At 18.9% G+C, this 19,854-nt stretch overlaps 2 protein-coding genes across 7 annotated transcripts in view; both read right to left on the reverse strand.

Annotated features, from left to right (window-relative positions):
- The window catches only part of LOC107995580 (protein maelstrom homolog), a 278,703-nt gene that overhangs the window by 16,609 nt on the left and 242,240 nt on the right, over positions 1–19,854 (reverse strand). The gene's annotated exons all lie outside the window — the stretch shown is intronic.
- Positions 1,417–19,324, reverse strand: LOC108004211 (uncharacterized). 3 transcript variants are annotated; one of them, XM_062086240.1, is made up of 8 exons: positions 19,168–19,324; positions 18,463–18,779; positions 11,617–11,861; positions 11,203–11,382; positions 10,858–11,107; positions 10,703–10,771; positions 1,596–1,678; positions 1,417–1,525 (listed from the first exon to the last, which is right to left on the reverse strand). In XM_062086240.1, the coding sequence occupies exons 1-8, from the start codon at positions 19,193–19,195 to the stop codon at positions 1,510–1,512; spliced, it is 1,188 nt and encodes a 395-aa protein (XP_061942224.1). In that variant the 5' UTR covers positions 19,196–19,324; the 3' UTR covers positions 1,417–1,509. The 3 variants fall into 3 exon arrangements, with proteins under 3 accessions (XP_061942224.1, XP_061942223.1, XP_061942225.1); XM_062086239.1 differs by having other exon boundaries at positions 1,592–1,678; XM_062086241.1 differs by lacking the exons at positions 1,417–1,525; positions 1,596–1,678 and adding an exon at positions 6,117–6,228.

Consider the following 19,854-nt stretch of genomic DNA (forward strand, 5'->3'; position numbering starts at 1 on the left):
AATAAATGATTTAGCTTAATCCGTAAAAAACGTACATTTTCATCGAACTTTGTGATAGCAAATTTGTCAGTACGAGGAACGATGCGATGGAGTGGTCATTTCTTAACATATCTTAACATAAAATATTTGATAACATTAATAATTGTTCTGTATTTGTATATATTGTATATTTATATTGTATATTTTGTATATATAAATATGTAATAAGATATGTAAAATATGTGTAATATTAAAGTATAAAATTATCTCTCTTGGTCATTTTCATATAAAAACATACTAAATAAACTTTTGGTATCGATGAATCTGAGTAATACTGAAATTAACAGAAAGAATTAATAAAAGAAACGTGCTTCTCATTTTATCATTAAATATATAATTTTTCTGAAATTATATGTATTGTACGCTGAAATCGTTTCGGTAACCTACCATTTTCGAGTGATAAACACATGAAAAAACTTGGTAGAAGTTATAATAACACAATGGTATGATACTAAGTAAATAGTAGTTGCGTTAAATTTTTTGGAAATTGGAAAAATAGATGTCTGCAAAAGATAGGATAAAATTGAAAAGAAATATATTGCACTCGAATGACCAGAAGCTATTCGAGTTTACAATCAACATATGGGAGAGATCAAGATAGATTTTCTGATCACAATTTATCGCACATTCATCAGATTGCGAAAGAGAATACTTCATATACTTACTCATGCAATCAATATTGCATTTGTAAATGCTTGAATTATGTACAAGAAAAAAACATCGTAATTAGATTCCTAAAAATAACTTACTTAATTTGTTTCACTTTAGGTCAAGTATAATTGAAGTACTTTCAAAAATAAACAAATAAAATTTTTTGTGCAAAATGTAACATTCAAATATTTGTTTTGATAGAAATTGTTTTTTTGATTATCATACGTTTTCGAAAGTTCAATAATTTACTTTATATATAGTCAATAGCTAAACTTTTATAACACTTATATAATTTGATGAAATAAAATCCTTTTGAATTTGAATTTTTAACTTTTATTGCACCTATTTGAATATAATATCCTTACATGGAGACGCGTTACATTCCTTTTCCTTGGGGAATTTTTCGGAGATATTTTATACAACTGAAAAATCATAATTTAATTTAATGAACTGCTTAGCAAAGCCATGATTTTTTTCCGGATTAAATAATTTCTGAAAAGGTAAACTTGTTGGTGATTATGTTATTAATATATTAATATATGAGATTAGATATAGAGTATTCATTTTTATTCTAATAGGCGGTGTGAAAAGAAGAATAGTTTTTATAAAGTATTACTTTTTATTTATAATTATTTAATATTAATTTTTTTACTAATAAATTACAATAATATATTATGAAATATATATATAAATATATAAATATATATATAAATCATAATTCTGATAATTATAAACACTATTAATGACTTGAAATATGGGACAAGGATTGTATCAAATTAGGAGTTGAACTTATTTGTATTAATACGATCAAATAAGTTGCTATAGTACTAAAAAACTAAAACAAAAATTAAATTTTTTAAATAATTAAATCAAACATATTCATTTACTAATTAATGCTTACCAACATTGATAATTTATTGTTAAGAATATAACCTCCAGCAGTAAATTGTAACGGATGAAGAAGTAGTTGTAATGAAAATTGTTGTACCTGAAATTATTGTTGTTATTATTTTTTATTCTCTTTTTTATAGTAAACAGATTTTTATTGATTTGTGTACGTAATAAGAATACATTTTCAAACATTTCAAATAAGATTAGAATATAAAATTTAAGGAATAATTTATCTGAATATTATAGCAGATATGCAAAATTAAAAAAAAATAAATTTTTTTTAAAAAATATCTGAATATAAACAACATCTGTTTATAAATAAAAGATTAAAAATCAATTGGAAATATAGATATAAATTACGATTATTTCTTTATATTATTCTGTAATATGTAAATAAAAATCATCCTTCTGTGAGGAAGTTATGTGTAGCGAAGTGAAAGCGAACGAGAGATCCAGCATTCACCATTCGCAGTGGAGGAACGGAAAAAGAGGTGGTCCTTTCCCTTCTCCGAAATAATAAACAACACAGTGGATTGAATCACGGGCATCGGCTCGTGAAAGCGGTTCCCGAGAAGTCTTGCTCCACACTCATGTCAGCAAGGATTGCGGGACCATCATTGACACGGATGGGAGTTTCGATTGGATGCTGGTCCATGGAGGTAGCGGCCCCAATATGGCCTCGCCGAAAAGCATAATTCGGGCACTATGTGACCCCCCCCTCCCATCTCAAACCATGCCTTAACGAAATAGATGTCACGAGGAGAATAGTAGAAATGTTTGCTGAGGGTTCCTAATACTTCCCGGGAACATCAGAGAAGACCACTGTGGGAGTTTTGGCCGGCAAAAGTCTGGCTAGTTAGAGTTGGAATGTCTTATGAGAATTTCCTCCTCCATAAAAGAAATATATAGATAAATCAAATAGAAGAAGAAAATATTCAAAATTTTTATAACTTACATAAACATTGAAAATATAGTTTTAAATTGTGTGATATTTTTAGATGAATGAATATTTCTAATTCAATTATTAGAGTATTCAGTTTAAATAAATGAATATTATATTATTATATTTATTTTATTATTTCATGTTTATTATATCATAAACATGGCTTTGTGATATATAATTCAATAAATCAATAAAATATTATATTATCAATACTACACGATTTTAAGTTTATTCATAACTAAGTTTATTCATAAATTAAACTAATTGATAAGAGAAATATCTCATATGTTAATAGGACAAACAATAAATAAACACACTGATTTGGCTGAATACATGTTTAATAAAACGTAATTGAGCCTGGTTATTACAATAAATGAAAAATATAATTGTGAAAGAAAACTAATACAGATTAACTTAAACATGAAATAATGTCAATATTCAATAATTTAATAAATCATTGTTTTTCGATTAAAAAATGTTTCGAGACTATTCTAAACAAAATTAAAAATTGTGATAAAAGAAAAATGCTATTTCATATTTTCATGTCTATTAATTATCTATTGAATCATCTGAAAATCTTCGACTATGAGTATCTATTTCGAATACCTAAAGAAAGAAGGACCAATAAAAAATTTAGTGCAACAATGAAGAATAAATGTATCTTTATTGATTACGAAGAAATCTGAAGAAATTATTGGATTTGATTATCAATAGAAGTAAATAGCATAGAAGTAAGCAATATAGAATTTCGTAAAATTTTGATTTCAAAAATTCTGATAAAACTGAATTATGAAAAAATAGAAAAATATTTGCTATGGTGTAATAATGCAGTAATAACTTCTATTCAAAAATAGAAGAATATAATCGTTCAAAAAACAATAGAGATGATATATTGAGAAGAAATATTTTAGGATACGACTTGAAATAAAATTGAAATTTCAATAATATATGAATATTAAATGTTTGAATATAAGTCAAACTTCTATACGGAAAATATATGTTCTAGATTTTTCTTTCTAAAAGAAAAGCTAGATAATCATTCATTGCTTTAAAGCAATGAATGAAAAGATAAAGAATATTTTCTGACGAAAAATAAAATTTGGAAGCTAATCGAATTTGAAAAAAGAATATCTACGACTATTATTGCAAAATGATCTATTATATGAAGCTAAAGTCGGAGAAATAGGTTTAAGGCTTGTTCGAATTCGGATGAACTGAAGATTAATCAGTTCTGAATGAAATCTTAGAGAATATTATATTTTTTAATCTCAATAATGAATTCATATATATATATGCGAACTGGTTCGGTGTCTATATAAATTTAAATAAATGGAATCAGAAATTAAAAAATTATAGAATGTTTAAAATCCATAGAATTTAAATGCAGTGTTTATGATCTTTGCATATTCGTTAAGTGGTACAACAATAATATGATTATTGCTATTTATATCAACGATGAATTGATTTTTGACATAAGATTCAAAGACAAAATAAATTACTGGAGTGATTATAGCGTTAATTTGAAATTATTATTATGATGAAATCATTCATTTCCTAATATTTTTGGATAGATTGTTTAAAAAATGGAAAAATAGTCTATGTTATCAGAATTTGAATACTGACTAACGTACATAACGAAATATTCATATATTTAATTTAATGACAAAATCTAATTTCGCATTTGAAAAATTATTTTGGCTTTCAAAACCGATAATTGCTTTGGAAATTCATAAAACGCATAATAAGATATTTAAAAGAAACTATGAGTTAACATGAAAATAATTTACAGGATGTATGGCATATATATCAATGTTAGTTTAATAACAAAAATATGTAGCATAATGATACATATGCAGCGGTATCAATAACTATTAAGGAACTCTTTCTTAGAGAATTTTAATTCAGAATTTACTGGTGATATATATATATATATATAATTGAATTTCATTAATAATAAATAGTTAAAATAAGAACTTATTTAACATAAATAGTTTTTACATTAAAAACAAAGCATATATTAGCAATTATGATTCTATATATATGGAATTATTTAATAAAAATTCTGAAAATCATTTTATTATTAAGATACAATTAATTAAGAAATAGTCAATGATCTGTACGTTCTTTAGATTTAATATTTATGAATTTTTTTTGTCCAAAAATTTTATTTTTTAAAATTAAAATAAGTAGAGAACAAATTATTAACAAAGAAAATATGAAGGAGCATAAAGAGGAGCTTATTGAATCGAATAAAAATTATCATATAGTAGTCGCTACATCAATACTTTAAATCATATATGATTGTTCCAGATTCACATTTTGAACATTTTTAACATTAATTATAGAGTATAAAAACTAAAATAGTATAAAAAGTGTATTATAATATGATTCTAAATTTCTAGAAGATTTATAAATAAAGATGTATGTATGTAAAATTGATTTCGAAATTTTTTTTATTGCATTGTATTTTACATATTACAAAAATAAAAAGACTAAAAAAAAATCATAGATCACAATTTAATCGTTCTTTTGAAAAAAAAATACTATATTTTCATTAATTGATAATTTTCACGAATCTATTGATAATATAAAATCATATTATAATGTTCTTTATGTAATGCATTATGTATGTAAATATTATATATAAGTCAAATGACTTTTATAATTTTTAAAAGTAATTTATGTTTCATATATCATTATAGTAATTATTCTTAAACTCAAAGAAAATATAAAAGAATATATAAGAATAGCTTAAGCAAGAATTTTTTTTATTGTTATATTGTATATTGTATATATATTTATATATTGTATATACTATTTATCATGAAGAATAAAGGAAGAAACTATAGAACGCAAATATACTGTTTTCCTGAAAAAGAATGTTTAAGTTTTACGATTATTTAAATTTACTTTATTTATGGAATGCTTATAATTTTACAATGTTTTTTTTTGTTTTCTTTTTAATGCACATTTACAATATAATTTTTTAAAATATTTATTAATATATATATATTTTTTTACATATATTTTTACATTTATATTAAAATTTCTATTAGATATTCCATACAGGGAGGAAGTAAAATTTACAAAAGGAAACTTCATTTGAACTCAAAATGAAATGTATTGAAAATCGTTATGTCTAAGATCAATGCGATTTTTGATTGAACAGCAGTTTCGAGTCATATTACAAAAATAATAATTTAAGATATAAAAATAAACAAATAGTCATTTGCTTCTATTTGTTTCTTATATATCATATTAATTTTATTATCTGATCTTATCATATTATCTGATCTATATTAAATATTATATATTATATATATATATATATTTCATAGTATAATATTATATAGTAAATTGATACAACATTATTTTTAATTATTCAAATTATTCTTAGGAAAGTTTTCGATTATACAAAATTCAAACATTTCCTCTAAATGACAATATTGTTTGTTTAATATTTAACAAAATTTTAGATTGTGAGAAAATCTATCATAATATTTCACATATAATATGATTTCGAATTTCTCAAGAATTAAAAATTATATATTTTAACTATTAAAAATTACATTGATTTGGAAGCCAATCTTGAAAGTATTAATTATAGAATAAATTTTAATATATCTTATAAGTGCAGAAAATTTTCTCTTTTAATAGTCCTCTATTGGTGCACATATATAGTATTTAATGTAGATTTAAAAATTCTGTAAAAAATTTTTAAATAAAAAAAAATAATTTTGTAAATATTTATTTTATAAAAAAATGTCATTTTATAAATATTTTGTAAACTTACAATTATTTGCAATTTTGTAAATTTACAATTATTTTGTAAAACAGGTATTTTTTAAAAATATATTATAAAGAAATATTTTATAAATAAAATGAATGATCATACAAGATTAATATTTTTTTTTAAAAAAACGGTATATAATTTTTTTTATTCATTGTGAATATTATATTAGTATATTATATATAGTATTATATAGTATTATAAAAAAATTGATTTTAAAAATCATATTTAAAATCAAGTTTTATAGTTATTTTTTAAACAAATCACTGATGTGATGAAATCACAGAATTATCTCCCAAATTCATAATAAATAATTTATGACATTCATTTGATAATATGCTACACAATAAGTATAGATTGAATAGCAAAATTAATATTTTTCATTTAATTTTATTTTTATTATTTTTTAATTATAAAAATTAGTTATAAAATTATACTTTTAACGCGCATTTTTGCAATTCTATTTTTAAATACAATTCTTTTTTTAATAAAAAAAAATACATAATAGCACATTTTTGATACTATTATTAATTATAAATATTAATTTAATAATAAAGATTTTTTGTGAATACTTTTTATATGTTATATTCATATTAAGTAAAATTTAAAAAACTTATTGCGGTACTAATAATTGATAGAATATTTAGCTTATGTCATATCATTTATTTGATAGAAAATATAAAATATAAATTTAATAGAAAATATAATAACAAATGACTAATTAATTTCATTCCACATTTTTTTATCAAATTTTAACGCTAAAGATAAAATTTGTTCTATTAATAATTATAATAGTTTTATTAATGGATATCAACTTTTAAATTTAATATTAAATTAATTATAAATTAATAATAATAAATAATAAATTTATTATTGTTGAATTCATGAATTATGAATTATGAATTTCCTTATAGAGGAAAATATAATAGATATTTATTTATTTAAAATCTTATATAAATATAATTATGTGTATCAATAGTATATATCAAATATTTTTATATAATAGGTAGAATTGTGGTTTGTAAGAATTCAATCGGATTCAATTTATTTGTGGATCGGTTAAATGGATTCCACGTGTAAATTGCATAAAGATTTATATATTGGATTTTTGTACGTAATTATGCCATAAAAACATGATATACTAAGATATGTGTTTTTTCTATCACCCACAAATGCATTGTTAAAATTTAGAACACGAGAATCTGAATCAGATATTAAAAATGACAAAAGTAGTCTTATTGATATCCAATAAATGAAAAAAATTGAATGACTTTTTAAAATAAAGAAATTTACTAAATTGTTGAATTTGACTTGATTGTTTATAATCATTATTTTTATTAATTTTAGACATAACATTTAGTATATCAGTAAGTTAAGTTTTAGTAAACGAGGTAAATTTTAGATAAACGATTTTATCTATTTACAGTATAAAAGTAAATATTTATTATTTTATTATATTTATTATTTAATTATTTTTATATTAAATTATTTATATGAATATATCATATTTTGAATTTTAAAACAATTTTTGATTAAAATTTATTAAAATCAAATCATTCGATGTAGTTTACTGGATATAATTATTCAGAATAGAGAATTCTTCACTGATTTTAATAATTTTTGCATACGTTGTAAACAAGATTTTTTAATAAATTTTTCCTGCTGCATGCTGCTCTGCTTCAGATTCAGAAGCATTTATAAAAAAAAGATTGCTATTATTAAATAAAATTTTTTTTATATGTATATATGTCCATAATTGCGTATAAATCTGTGTCTATTATTTATTATCTATATATTGCAGCGGATGACATTCAAAATATATAATAAACTGTCAAAAATGGGCTTAAATCTCAAATCCAATTTTACACATTCTGCGAATCTTAAGGATTCTGAATCCTGCGAATTTTAAGAAATCTTAAGGATAATGAATTCTTTATGGATTATAACCATAAGAATATTAATAACCATAGGAAAACATCAAGAATGATGCTAATATTCATTATAACTTCGATTGTTTAAAAGTTGATCATATTATATTATGTTATTTTTAACAATTATATTATTATATTATTATATATTTATATTAATATATTATTATATATTTTTATCTTTATATTATATATTATTATATATTATTTTTATATTTTATTTATAGATCTCGGTATTGAATTTGACATATTTTAAACCGTAATTTATGAGCAAGTAGATTTTTGTCTAATTCCTATTATATGCTTAAGTGCTTGCTGCCGTATTTATTAATAGAGAATAAGAAATACGATTATATATGTATATAAAACCAGAAGTATAAATGAAATTTTATAATATAATAATATATAAGAATAAAATGAAATTTTATTTATACAATTTTTTGTATAATAATTTTTTGTTGCAAATATTTCAAAAATTAAAGTCGCGTGGTAATTATAAATAAAATTAGAAAAAAAATGATGAAAATGTTGATTTTTATAATATATTAAAAAATCATCCAGATTGGATATAAGGATTTTTCTATTTCGAATTTACCGATTATTGATATCTTACATCTGATTGATACATTTCTATTACAAATCTTGTTACTTGTAGAAAAAAAAATATTGAGATAAATACGCAAAGAAAAATTTACGAATACATTGATTTTATTGCAAAATTGCATCGTTCACATATATCATTTCATTCATTCATTTAGCCATTTAATATCGTATTAATTTAATAATGTCGTATTAATAAATAATATTTAATAATAACAATATGTAATTTATGACAATACGACAATATATAATAAGCATAGTTTATTTTTATGTTTTAATTTTAACATATTCGCTGTTATTTTTAACATATTAGAACTTAGTAATGATAATCTACGTATTATCTGTCGACAGTGCATGGATCGATGAATGAATTATTATTATAAACTTACAATTGCAAAATACTATTTTTTAAATATATTCACTATTATTATTGAAATATCATTGATGAATAACAGAGATTATCAAATGTTATATTTTGATAATGATGATGAATAATTTTATATCGAATAACGTAATTCTTATATAATTTATCTACAAATATAGAAATAAATACTTTTTTAATATTTTTTTGATTGCAAATGTGTTCATATATTGAAAATATGATGTTCAGATATTGAATAAACGGTATAGGATAATGCTTCAGAACTTTCTGAATTCCTGAACTATCAAAATTTTAAAAAGCTTTTTAAGTTTTAGAATTCTTCTGAACTTGTAATCTCGAACATTATGAATTCAGTGATAAATGTGAATCTTCATTAGCATATTAATTTTGATTTTGATCTTACATTTTGGGAGAATTTTTTAAACGATCAGAACTTCTAAAACATTAGAACTGCTAGAACTCGAAAATAACCAGAACGGTCAGAATTTTCAGAAATAAATCTTTTAGAATTTTCTAACCTTCAAGAACTTTTTGAATTTAGAACTTTATCGAATTTGTAACTCCGAATTTTAGTGATAACGTAAACTTTGCTTTTGATCGTCTTAATAGAATTTGTTAACAGTGAATTTTTTTTATAATTATTTTTATTACTATATTTTTATTACTATAGTTCCAGCAACAAATTAGAACTAACAAAATATTAAAATTCACTTGTCAAAATCATATTTAATCAATAACTCATTAGCATCATAGATTAAAGAATATAAGTAGAAATATCAAGATTTTGACCTGAATAGTATAGTATTAAAAGTTTAATTATAGATATAATGTATTATTATAATAATTATGGATCTATCACGATTATGTGGATCAAATATATGATATTGCAAAAAAAGTAAATTATTTGTTTAATTACGATTGTTTTATTAAAAATAACTTTGTCATATTATTATCCAAATTTGTATTTGTTAGATTTTATCTTTATTTAAAAGAAATAAAAAAATTCATAATATTTATGCATTATATTGTACGTGAAATTCTTCAAATTTTTTCACTTAATTTTTCTATTTATTACTATTTTGAAACTTTTTACATAAAACATTCAAATTCCTAGCAAAAAAATGTGATATCATGTTAAGTTATTGTTATTAAATAGATGCATTTCTATTAAAATTCATGTATTATAATTAATGTGAATAATGCTGCGATATACTGATTAATTATCTCTTAATTTAATGCTTTCAAATGAACAACAATTTATAATTCAAATAGTCATTTTTATGTTATCTAAGATATGATTTGTAATAGCATAAAAGAATAATTGCAAACAATTATTAGATTTTATATAATTTTTAATATTTTTCAACATTAAATTATAATAGATTAAAATTTATTATTAATTATAATAAATATATTATATCATAATAGATTTATCATAATAGATTTAAATTTAATTAATATATGAATGTAAATCTTACCTCGTCCTTAATAGAATTATCCAAATAACAAATTTCTAATTCTCGAAGCAAATGTGCTGTTATTTCTACCTATAAAATATGAGAATTATATATTATGTAATAATTTTTTACTTTTATATTAATTAATAATTTTATATGTTAAAAAATAATCTTACCTCATGATAGTAATTATTACAATGATTATTTAAAAAAATAGTTTTTGCTGAACTTATAAAAATCCATAATAGAAATAATAAATTTTCTTTATTTGTTAACAAATCTGTTAACTTTAATGTAAAGGAAAAATATATATTATAAAGTCCACACGTTATTAATGTAAAATGCACTGCTAAGTCTAACAAAATTTGATAAGTATAGGCACGATTAAGTTCATGTGAAAGTTTAAGAATCTCAAAATGCATATATCTTTAATATATAAAAAAAAATAAATTAATAATAATAATAATAATAATAATAAATATTTTATTTATATTATTGCGAAATTATTAAGTAAGTAATACCTCATAAGTTGGAGAAAATGCCGAGTAAAATGTTTTGTATTATGATAATCCATTACAAGTATAAACTTATATGCAATGTGTGATTGTATTTTATATCTTATTTTAATATCATTTATATTCGATAATTCATACACTTTTTTTATAATCACATTCATTTTGTGCAATTTATCTATTAAAATACTTAACAAAAATTTAAAAATATAAAAGATAAAAGAATTTACATAAATGAATATATAAGTTTAGAATAAAAAATATTTATGAATTATATATTTAGTTTTTTATGAGAATTATAATATATTTTTTGGATTTAATAGTAAGATACTAGAAATTATTATTATATCTATTAAATTATTATATATATTTTCCTGATCAATTTCATGATAATTCATGAATATTTTTTTTTGTATAATTTACCTTACGAATATAACAAAAGTAAAAATCTCCAAATAAATAATTGTAATTGGCATGTATATTAAAATATACGCATTTTCATATGTGAACCAATATATATTTAACAAACAAAGGCTTGACATCATTGTGCTCCATATAATTAATGATTGTGTGACAAAAAGAAAAGTTTTCCTATAATTTTTTTTAATACCGAATGATTCTAAAGTATTGTCTATTTCTTCACATCTCGCAATAATTATTCTTGAATGCTATAATAATCAGAAAAAAAGAAAGTAATAAAAACTGTACAAATTTTATAAAAATTTTATATATATATATATATATGTTATGTATATGTTTATTTATTTATTTGTTAAGTTTTAACTTTTATTTTTCTTTTATAATATTTTCAATTATAATATTTCGAAATAAATGATAAATTTACTTAAGTAAAATTTTATAAAATGAAATTATTTTTTTCTATGTTTTTATTAATAAAGATATACAATAACAAATAGCATTTGAATTTTGAATGAGATCTAAACTACTTTATATTTAAATTTATGAAAAGAACTGATATCTGTTACTTCATTTAAGAATATAATAATTGATTTTCTTATTAAAGAACTCGAAGTTAAAACCATAAAGCAATGAATTTTTGAAATTAAATTCAAGTTATTGGGATTTGTAAGTTCTTCTCCTGCATTTCCTTCTAATTACAGAAAATATAATTAATAAATAATTATAACAATAAATTAAATAATTAATTAAATATAATTATAATTAAATAAATTAAATAATTAATTAAATATAATTATAATTAAATAAATTAAATAATTAATTAAATATAATTATAATTAAATAAATTAAATAATTAATTAAATATAATTATAATTAAATATAATTATATACATAAAATCGTTTCTATAATAAATATTATATATATGTCTTTATTATATTTTATTTTTTATTTTCTTTATGATATTATTTTTAATAATAAAGATAATATTTAAAATATTCTTGATATTTAAAATTCTTTTCAATCATTCTCAATCTTCATTCTTAACCAAATTAGATAATAATGTAATATAATTATAATATATAATATAATATAAATGTAATGTAATATAATATAATATATAATAATATAATATAAAATAATTAACGTAAAAATCCACTCAAAATTGAATTTTTCACCTATATATATATTTTTTTATTAATATTTTTGGATATAATGAATACATCGATTATAAATCATTAAAATAATCAGTAAATACTCCTAATACATTTATATCTACTTTTTTATTAAATATTCGAATATTTAGATTATACATAAATAATTTATAATACATATAATTATACATTTTAGATGAAAATAAAAATTATGATTTTATGATTTTAATAACGTTAATAACGTTAAAAGACTTATAGTTCAAAGTAATTAATAAAAGTTTTGAGCAGTTTAAAATAACAACAAAATATTAGAGTAATAAAATGCTATAATATTATAACTTATTATATAAATATTGTATTATATATATTATTATATATTATATAAAAATATTATACGTTTTTCAAATATCTAAAAAAAAAGCTTGGTATAAGATATGCAAATAATGATAAATTTATAATCTGTGCGATGAAGAAACTATTAATGAATGTTCACATGCGAATAATTATTTAAAAAATAATCAAAAAGGATTTAAACATAAGGAATAATAGGATATATAAGAAATAAGGATTATATCGTTTTTAATGATTATACATATTCAAAAAAATTATGATTTCACAATTCACAAAACATTTTAAATTTGAATGAAATGACAATAAGATTCATTAATTTCCTGCTTCTTCGATCTACGATACAAAAATTTGTAATATGAGACATTCGATGTTAGAGAAGTAATTTATAAAGAAATAAAATATTTACTTATACTTGAATTTGAGGATTCATTTATACATTATATATTATTCTATAAAAAAACACAATAAAAATTACGTAAAAAAATTGCTCTTGAGTTTTCATAAGATAAAATATCATTCATTGAATAAAATCGAAATTTCCATATTGGAATTAAATATATTCGAAAATTTCTGAAATTTCCAAAAAATATTTAAGAATTCCAGTAATCTTGGCTATATCGAACAATGTGTTGAAAATATTATAACAAAAAAAATTATAAAATTAAAAATTAAAAAATTATAAAATTATTATTTTATTTTCTAAAAATGTTAATTTTATTTTTTTTCAAAAAAATCATTAATATTTTGTTTTTTTTTAAATTAATAATTAAATGTTAATAATTAAAATATCATAATATTTCTTATTTTTATCTGAAACTTAATAAATTATGTTTGTATCGAAAATTATTTACGTAAAATTTAAATTTAAATGTTAGGATATTTAATTAAAAAATAAAATATAAATATATAAGATATTGCACGTGAAAGTATTTATTTCTATACATGTGTACCTGTATATATTTCAACTACTCGTCTATTTGTGTATTAAAAAGTAGACGGATTAAAAAACATAAATATATTAACTACTACAATATTAACTATATAAGTATATTAACTATATATATTTTATATATATGAAATGAAGAAAAGAAAATGAAAATGATTAATGATTATTAAAAATAATAATTAAATTTTTCGATGTTTTTTTTTCAATGCAATGACTGAATAATAGATTGAATATTTAAGCTCTTAATTTTAATTTTAATCTTGTATTTTTAATTTATCTTTCTATTATTATCTTTTATTTATTTTTAAAATATTAAATATTGTCATAAAATATTATTAAATATATAATAAATATATATATAAATAATTATAATAAATATATTATAATTATAATAAATATATATATTAATAAATATATTATTTTCATAATAAACAAAAATAACAAAATATTATTATATATATAAAAATAAAAATATTATTATTTATTAAAATATTATTATATATATAAAAATAAAAATATTATTATGTATTAAAATATTATTATATATATAAAAATAAAAATATTTTTATGTATTAAAATATTATTATATATATAAAAATAAAAATATTATTATGTAATAATATAGATAGATTTTCTTTTTATTTTCACGATTATGAAATGATCGGATATGAAATGCAATTAAAATTTTTTCGATCTATAAAATATGCATATACAAGATTGAAAAAAAATAATATTGTCAATTTATCAATTGCTACAAGTCTTTTTGATATATCAATTTGATATATCAAGTATGTTTTTTTTTCATCTAGTTATAATACATCAAATATATTTTCTAATTTATATATATGAATATTATTGTACAAAAATTTTTTTTATTGAACTATATATACATATATATAGTACATCAAATACAATATAAAACAATACAGCAATAGATAATTTGCGAATATCGAAAATTATTAAAATTTAAAATAATTTCACGTCATAAAATAGATAAGACATCTCTATGACTAAATAATAATTGATCTGATATTATAAAATTATCTAAAAAATCATAATAAATAAAAATCATAATAAGTAAATTTGAATACTACCATCTTTTACAACGTGAGATTGGTTATTTGCTCTTTATTATTTATTATTAAATAATCTTTTATTAGTAATCATTGAACATTTTTTATCTATATTTATTATATATTATAAAAAAGAATTACTTTTATATTATTGTTTTTTTTTATTATAAAATTTTTATAGAGAAAATTTTTTCAGTTGTAAAAATAACATATTAATCTACTACCTAATAGTACTAACATAGGTAATCTAATATTATTCAAATATTTGCTTTATTTTATATAAAATTTATCTAGAAAAAGTTATATATAAAAAAAAAGAAATAAAATACATTGATTTTTATTTAATACAATCAAATCTTTATACGTAACTCAAAAACTTCTGTGAGATTACATTTTACTCTCTTCATTTATTTCTATTCATTTTCTTGAAAAATAAAAACTTATAAGTAAAAATATAAACTTTGATTCATTTGCTGTTTTATATATAGATTATTGATTATTGATTGAATTGAATCTCAAAAATGTAGGAACTGAAGATTCTTGATGTAATTTCAACATTTTTTTTTTGCAAAAACTTTCATTATGATTTCTTAATAAGTTATTAACAAAAAAAAAAAGTCTATTCGAGCCGTATTCGCTACGTCATATAGCGTCGTCTTAATCGATTGAACACAAACAAATCTGAGAAATATATCTAAGAAAATATGTTGAATATTATAATTTATTCATTATTATATGATACAATTCAATATAATTTTATTGATAAAGAAATATTTATTATATTCAGTTTCTTGTTAATAATTTATTAATGAAAGTTTTTGCAAAAGAAAATGTTGCTTGAAATTAGAAATTTTTAGATAATATTTTTGGAATATTGTGTATAATAAAATATATTATCTATAATAAAATTCAAAATATTTCGATTTCCACAAATTTAATCATATCTACAAATCAAATTAAATCAATTTTATCATCTACAATTGAAATCAATTATGCGTGACAACATATGAGTTTTCTATCTTGTATTATTTTGAATATTCGAAAATAAAAAAAATTAAAAGCTTTTCCTTCTTTAAATCTTTAAAATTAAAAAAAATCGTTTATATAATTTTATAATAATAATATAAAATAATATAATAATAATATCAAATTTTTATTTGTTAAATTGTTAGCCGAAAATTTTCTTATTATAATTTCTCTTATTATAATTTGAAAATCTTAGCTGTTTTTTTGAGATTCAAATTATCACACTGAATTATTGTACATATTACAACACAGTATATATTATGTAATATTTCAATAGAATACTATATAATGATTTAATAAAATAATTTAGAAAACAAGTGGAATTTTTATATTTGTTTGCCTCAAATATTCATCAAATCCTAGCTAACAATATCACCATATTTTTTTAAGAATAATTCAATATTTGTTTAAAAATCCAATTTTATTATCCGATTCATTACTAAAAATTATATATTGTTACATATTCTTTGTTTCACTTTCTATCATCAACAAAAATGAATTTAGAATAAATTTATTTTTCAATAAAAATTACATTTCCGTTTAAATTTTTATTTATTTTTTAACACGATTAGATAATTGAAAATTAATTATTCATTTTTTTGTTATTTTTTGTAGAAAAATGATTCTATAATATATTCGATATTCATCCGTTTTTTAAGAATGAATAATAATTAATAATTAATAATGAATATAGTCATTTCTATATAAACATCCTTTTATTTGCTTTAAAAAATATATTTATTAGAAAATTAAAGGATGATAAAAGATATTAATTATAAAAAAATAAAATGTATGTTTTTGAAAAAATTGTACCACATCCTTTCTTGGTTACATAAGTTTTGTCTATAATACCGAGTTAATCCTTTAGAATGTTTATAAAATCGTTAATTTTTATTTATTTCTATTTTTTTTCTGATTGACTTATGACTTCATGCTATATATCTTTCAATTAGAGTATAATGTTCAATTAATAAAGTTATTGGCAGTTTTATTAATATTTTTATCAATAAGATTGATTTATTTTTCAGCATATCTTCTGCAAGACCGCCTATAATAAGATATTTTTTATTCATTTTAATATAAACATTTTATTTTATTTACTATATTTGATTCAAACAATATTATTGCGAATTTATTTATTTATTTATTTATATAAATTTATTTTTATTGATTTTTATTTTCATTATAAATTAAATATCTACTAATAATTTTCCTTTTATATTTCTATTTGCTATGGAAATAAAATCTGATTTTTATTTATAATTTAATTCTTTTCATATTTATTTTTATTCAAAATACCTTGCTAATTATTGTTAAATATTGCTTATTATTATTATTATTATTATTTATTTATTTATTTATTTATTTATTTCTTTCTTTCTTTCTTTCTTTCTTTCTTATGAAGAAAATTTATGAGATTATGAAGAAAAAAGTTAGAAATGTCATAAATTAAAAAGTCATAAAATAATAAATTAAAACGACTTAAGAACGAATTAAAAATTAAATGTAATTACAAAAAAAAGATTATTATAATATATTTGCATTTGTTTAAAATTTAAGTCTCTTCATTATTGATGTATAAAGAAAAAATAATTAAATTTAATCGATATTTCTATGCATACAATTATATAACAAATATTAGTATTCTACTATAAGATCTTGTATAATAATTGCATCAATTTTAATATTTTCTTTATTAAGGTTAAATGTTTATCTGTAAAAAGCATTTTTTTAATAATGTGAAATCATTTAAAAAATCTGAATTTTCCATTCTTTAAAGATTGTTTTTCATTAGAAGTTAAAAAAATTTATATTAATAAGCAAGAATGTGAAAAACAATTCGTTCCGAGAATTTTCGAGAAGCAAAGATTGAGAATTATTCCATATATATATAAAATTGTACGATATATATATAAATCATTTTTATTAAAATCTAATATAAATCACAAATTTTAATTATATTAATATTACTTTTGGTTTTGTTAAAATAAGTAAATTTTAAATAGGAGTCAACTTTAAATAAATATTTGCTTTTTACTAGATTAAAATATTACTCATTATTAATTGTAATCATAAAGATTTCTTTTATATCTATAGTTACATTATATTTTTTTATATTTTTTTATTATTAGAATTATTTTATATAATACATTTATATAATAAATCAAATAAAATTAAAAATAATTATGTGCACATTATAATAATCGAAAAGTGAATATTTTCATATAGCATTTATATTTTGTTCAACAATCTTATAATATTCTTACTATATTTTATTATTATAACTTTAGACATACTTACTTTTGTATTCATCATTCCAAGAATTATAAAAATCATAACAACTGTGACAATAATGAATAAAAAAAATTTAAAAGTGATCTCTGCATATGCAGGCCAATCTTCGTAATTCCTTCTCAATGCTGTATAAAGATAAATAATACATAGAATGATGCCTATACCGGCATATATTATACTATAGCCATATCGTAAATTTCCTTTTGATTCAAATATACGTAAACTAAATATTTCATTGATTATAATCAAAGGTGCGAGCGAAGCATATTGAGTTCTTGGTGTCCATATTAAGATTTTTGTCATAATCTTATCAATTATTACGTCTAAAAGTACAACAAATTTTGGAATTATGATTAAAGGAATTATAACAAATAATTAGCGTGATAAGATGGATTTATAAGAATCGGAAATATAAATTATAAATATTTAATATAATTTTACAAGTATTCAATATTTTTTGTTTAAATTCATGAAATAAAATTTTTTTCAAAATTGTATAAATACAATCTATAAATTAATATGGAATAAATTAATATGAAAACAAAGAAATAAAATTTTGGATAAAATAAATCAATGTTTAAAACCGTCGAAGTAATTTATTTAAACATAATATTTTTTTATCATTATATTTCTTTATCATTATATATTTCATAATTAAAGATTAAATTTCATTGCATAAAAAGGAATTCCACATATATGATATTTGCTTACCTTTCATATTTTTCTTATTTCTGTTCATATAAATAATAATACTTAATTTATATATAATTATCTCTTTTTATATTATAATATTATAATTTTCTCTTTTTTACTAATTATCTATTTCGTTTTTTTATGTTTTTACTAAATTATATATTATTCCAAAATGAATAAATGCATCTATTTATATGCTCATTATAATATTTTTCTCATTTCATTTATGATTAATCTGATTAAAGATAATCATGTTATTTGGAGTTACAATATATTTATAATTATATATTTTCAAAATAATTCTTCTTTAAAAATAATCAAAGATCATATGTCATTTCATATTTATCGATAATAAAAATGATACAAATTAAAATGTAAAATATAATTTTTTTTTAAAGAAAATGTTAAGCTTAATCTAATCTTCTTTCAAGATTAAGTTATATAAGTTTTATATTATGAGTGATTAATGAGAATTAGAGTGTTTTCCATTAGAAATTCCTTGTAAATATTATGTTTTATTTATGATAAAATTTTAACGCATCAATTCTTTTTTATTGAACCATATCGTTGATTACTTTCATATGAGTAATAAAATAATAAACTATATAAAAAAATAATAAATAAAATACATATAACACGTAGAAATATAAAGATGAAAATATTTTTTAAATAATCTTTTAATTTATTGAATATATAACTAATGTT

Source organism: Apis cerana, linkage group LG16, assembly GCF_029169275.1.
Source record: "Apis cerana isolate GH-2021 linkage group LG16, AcerK_1.0, whole genome shotgun sequence".
Classification (NCBI taxonomy): Eukaryota; Metazoa; Arthropoda; class Insecta; order Hymenoptera; family Apidae; genus Apis; species Apis cerana.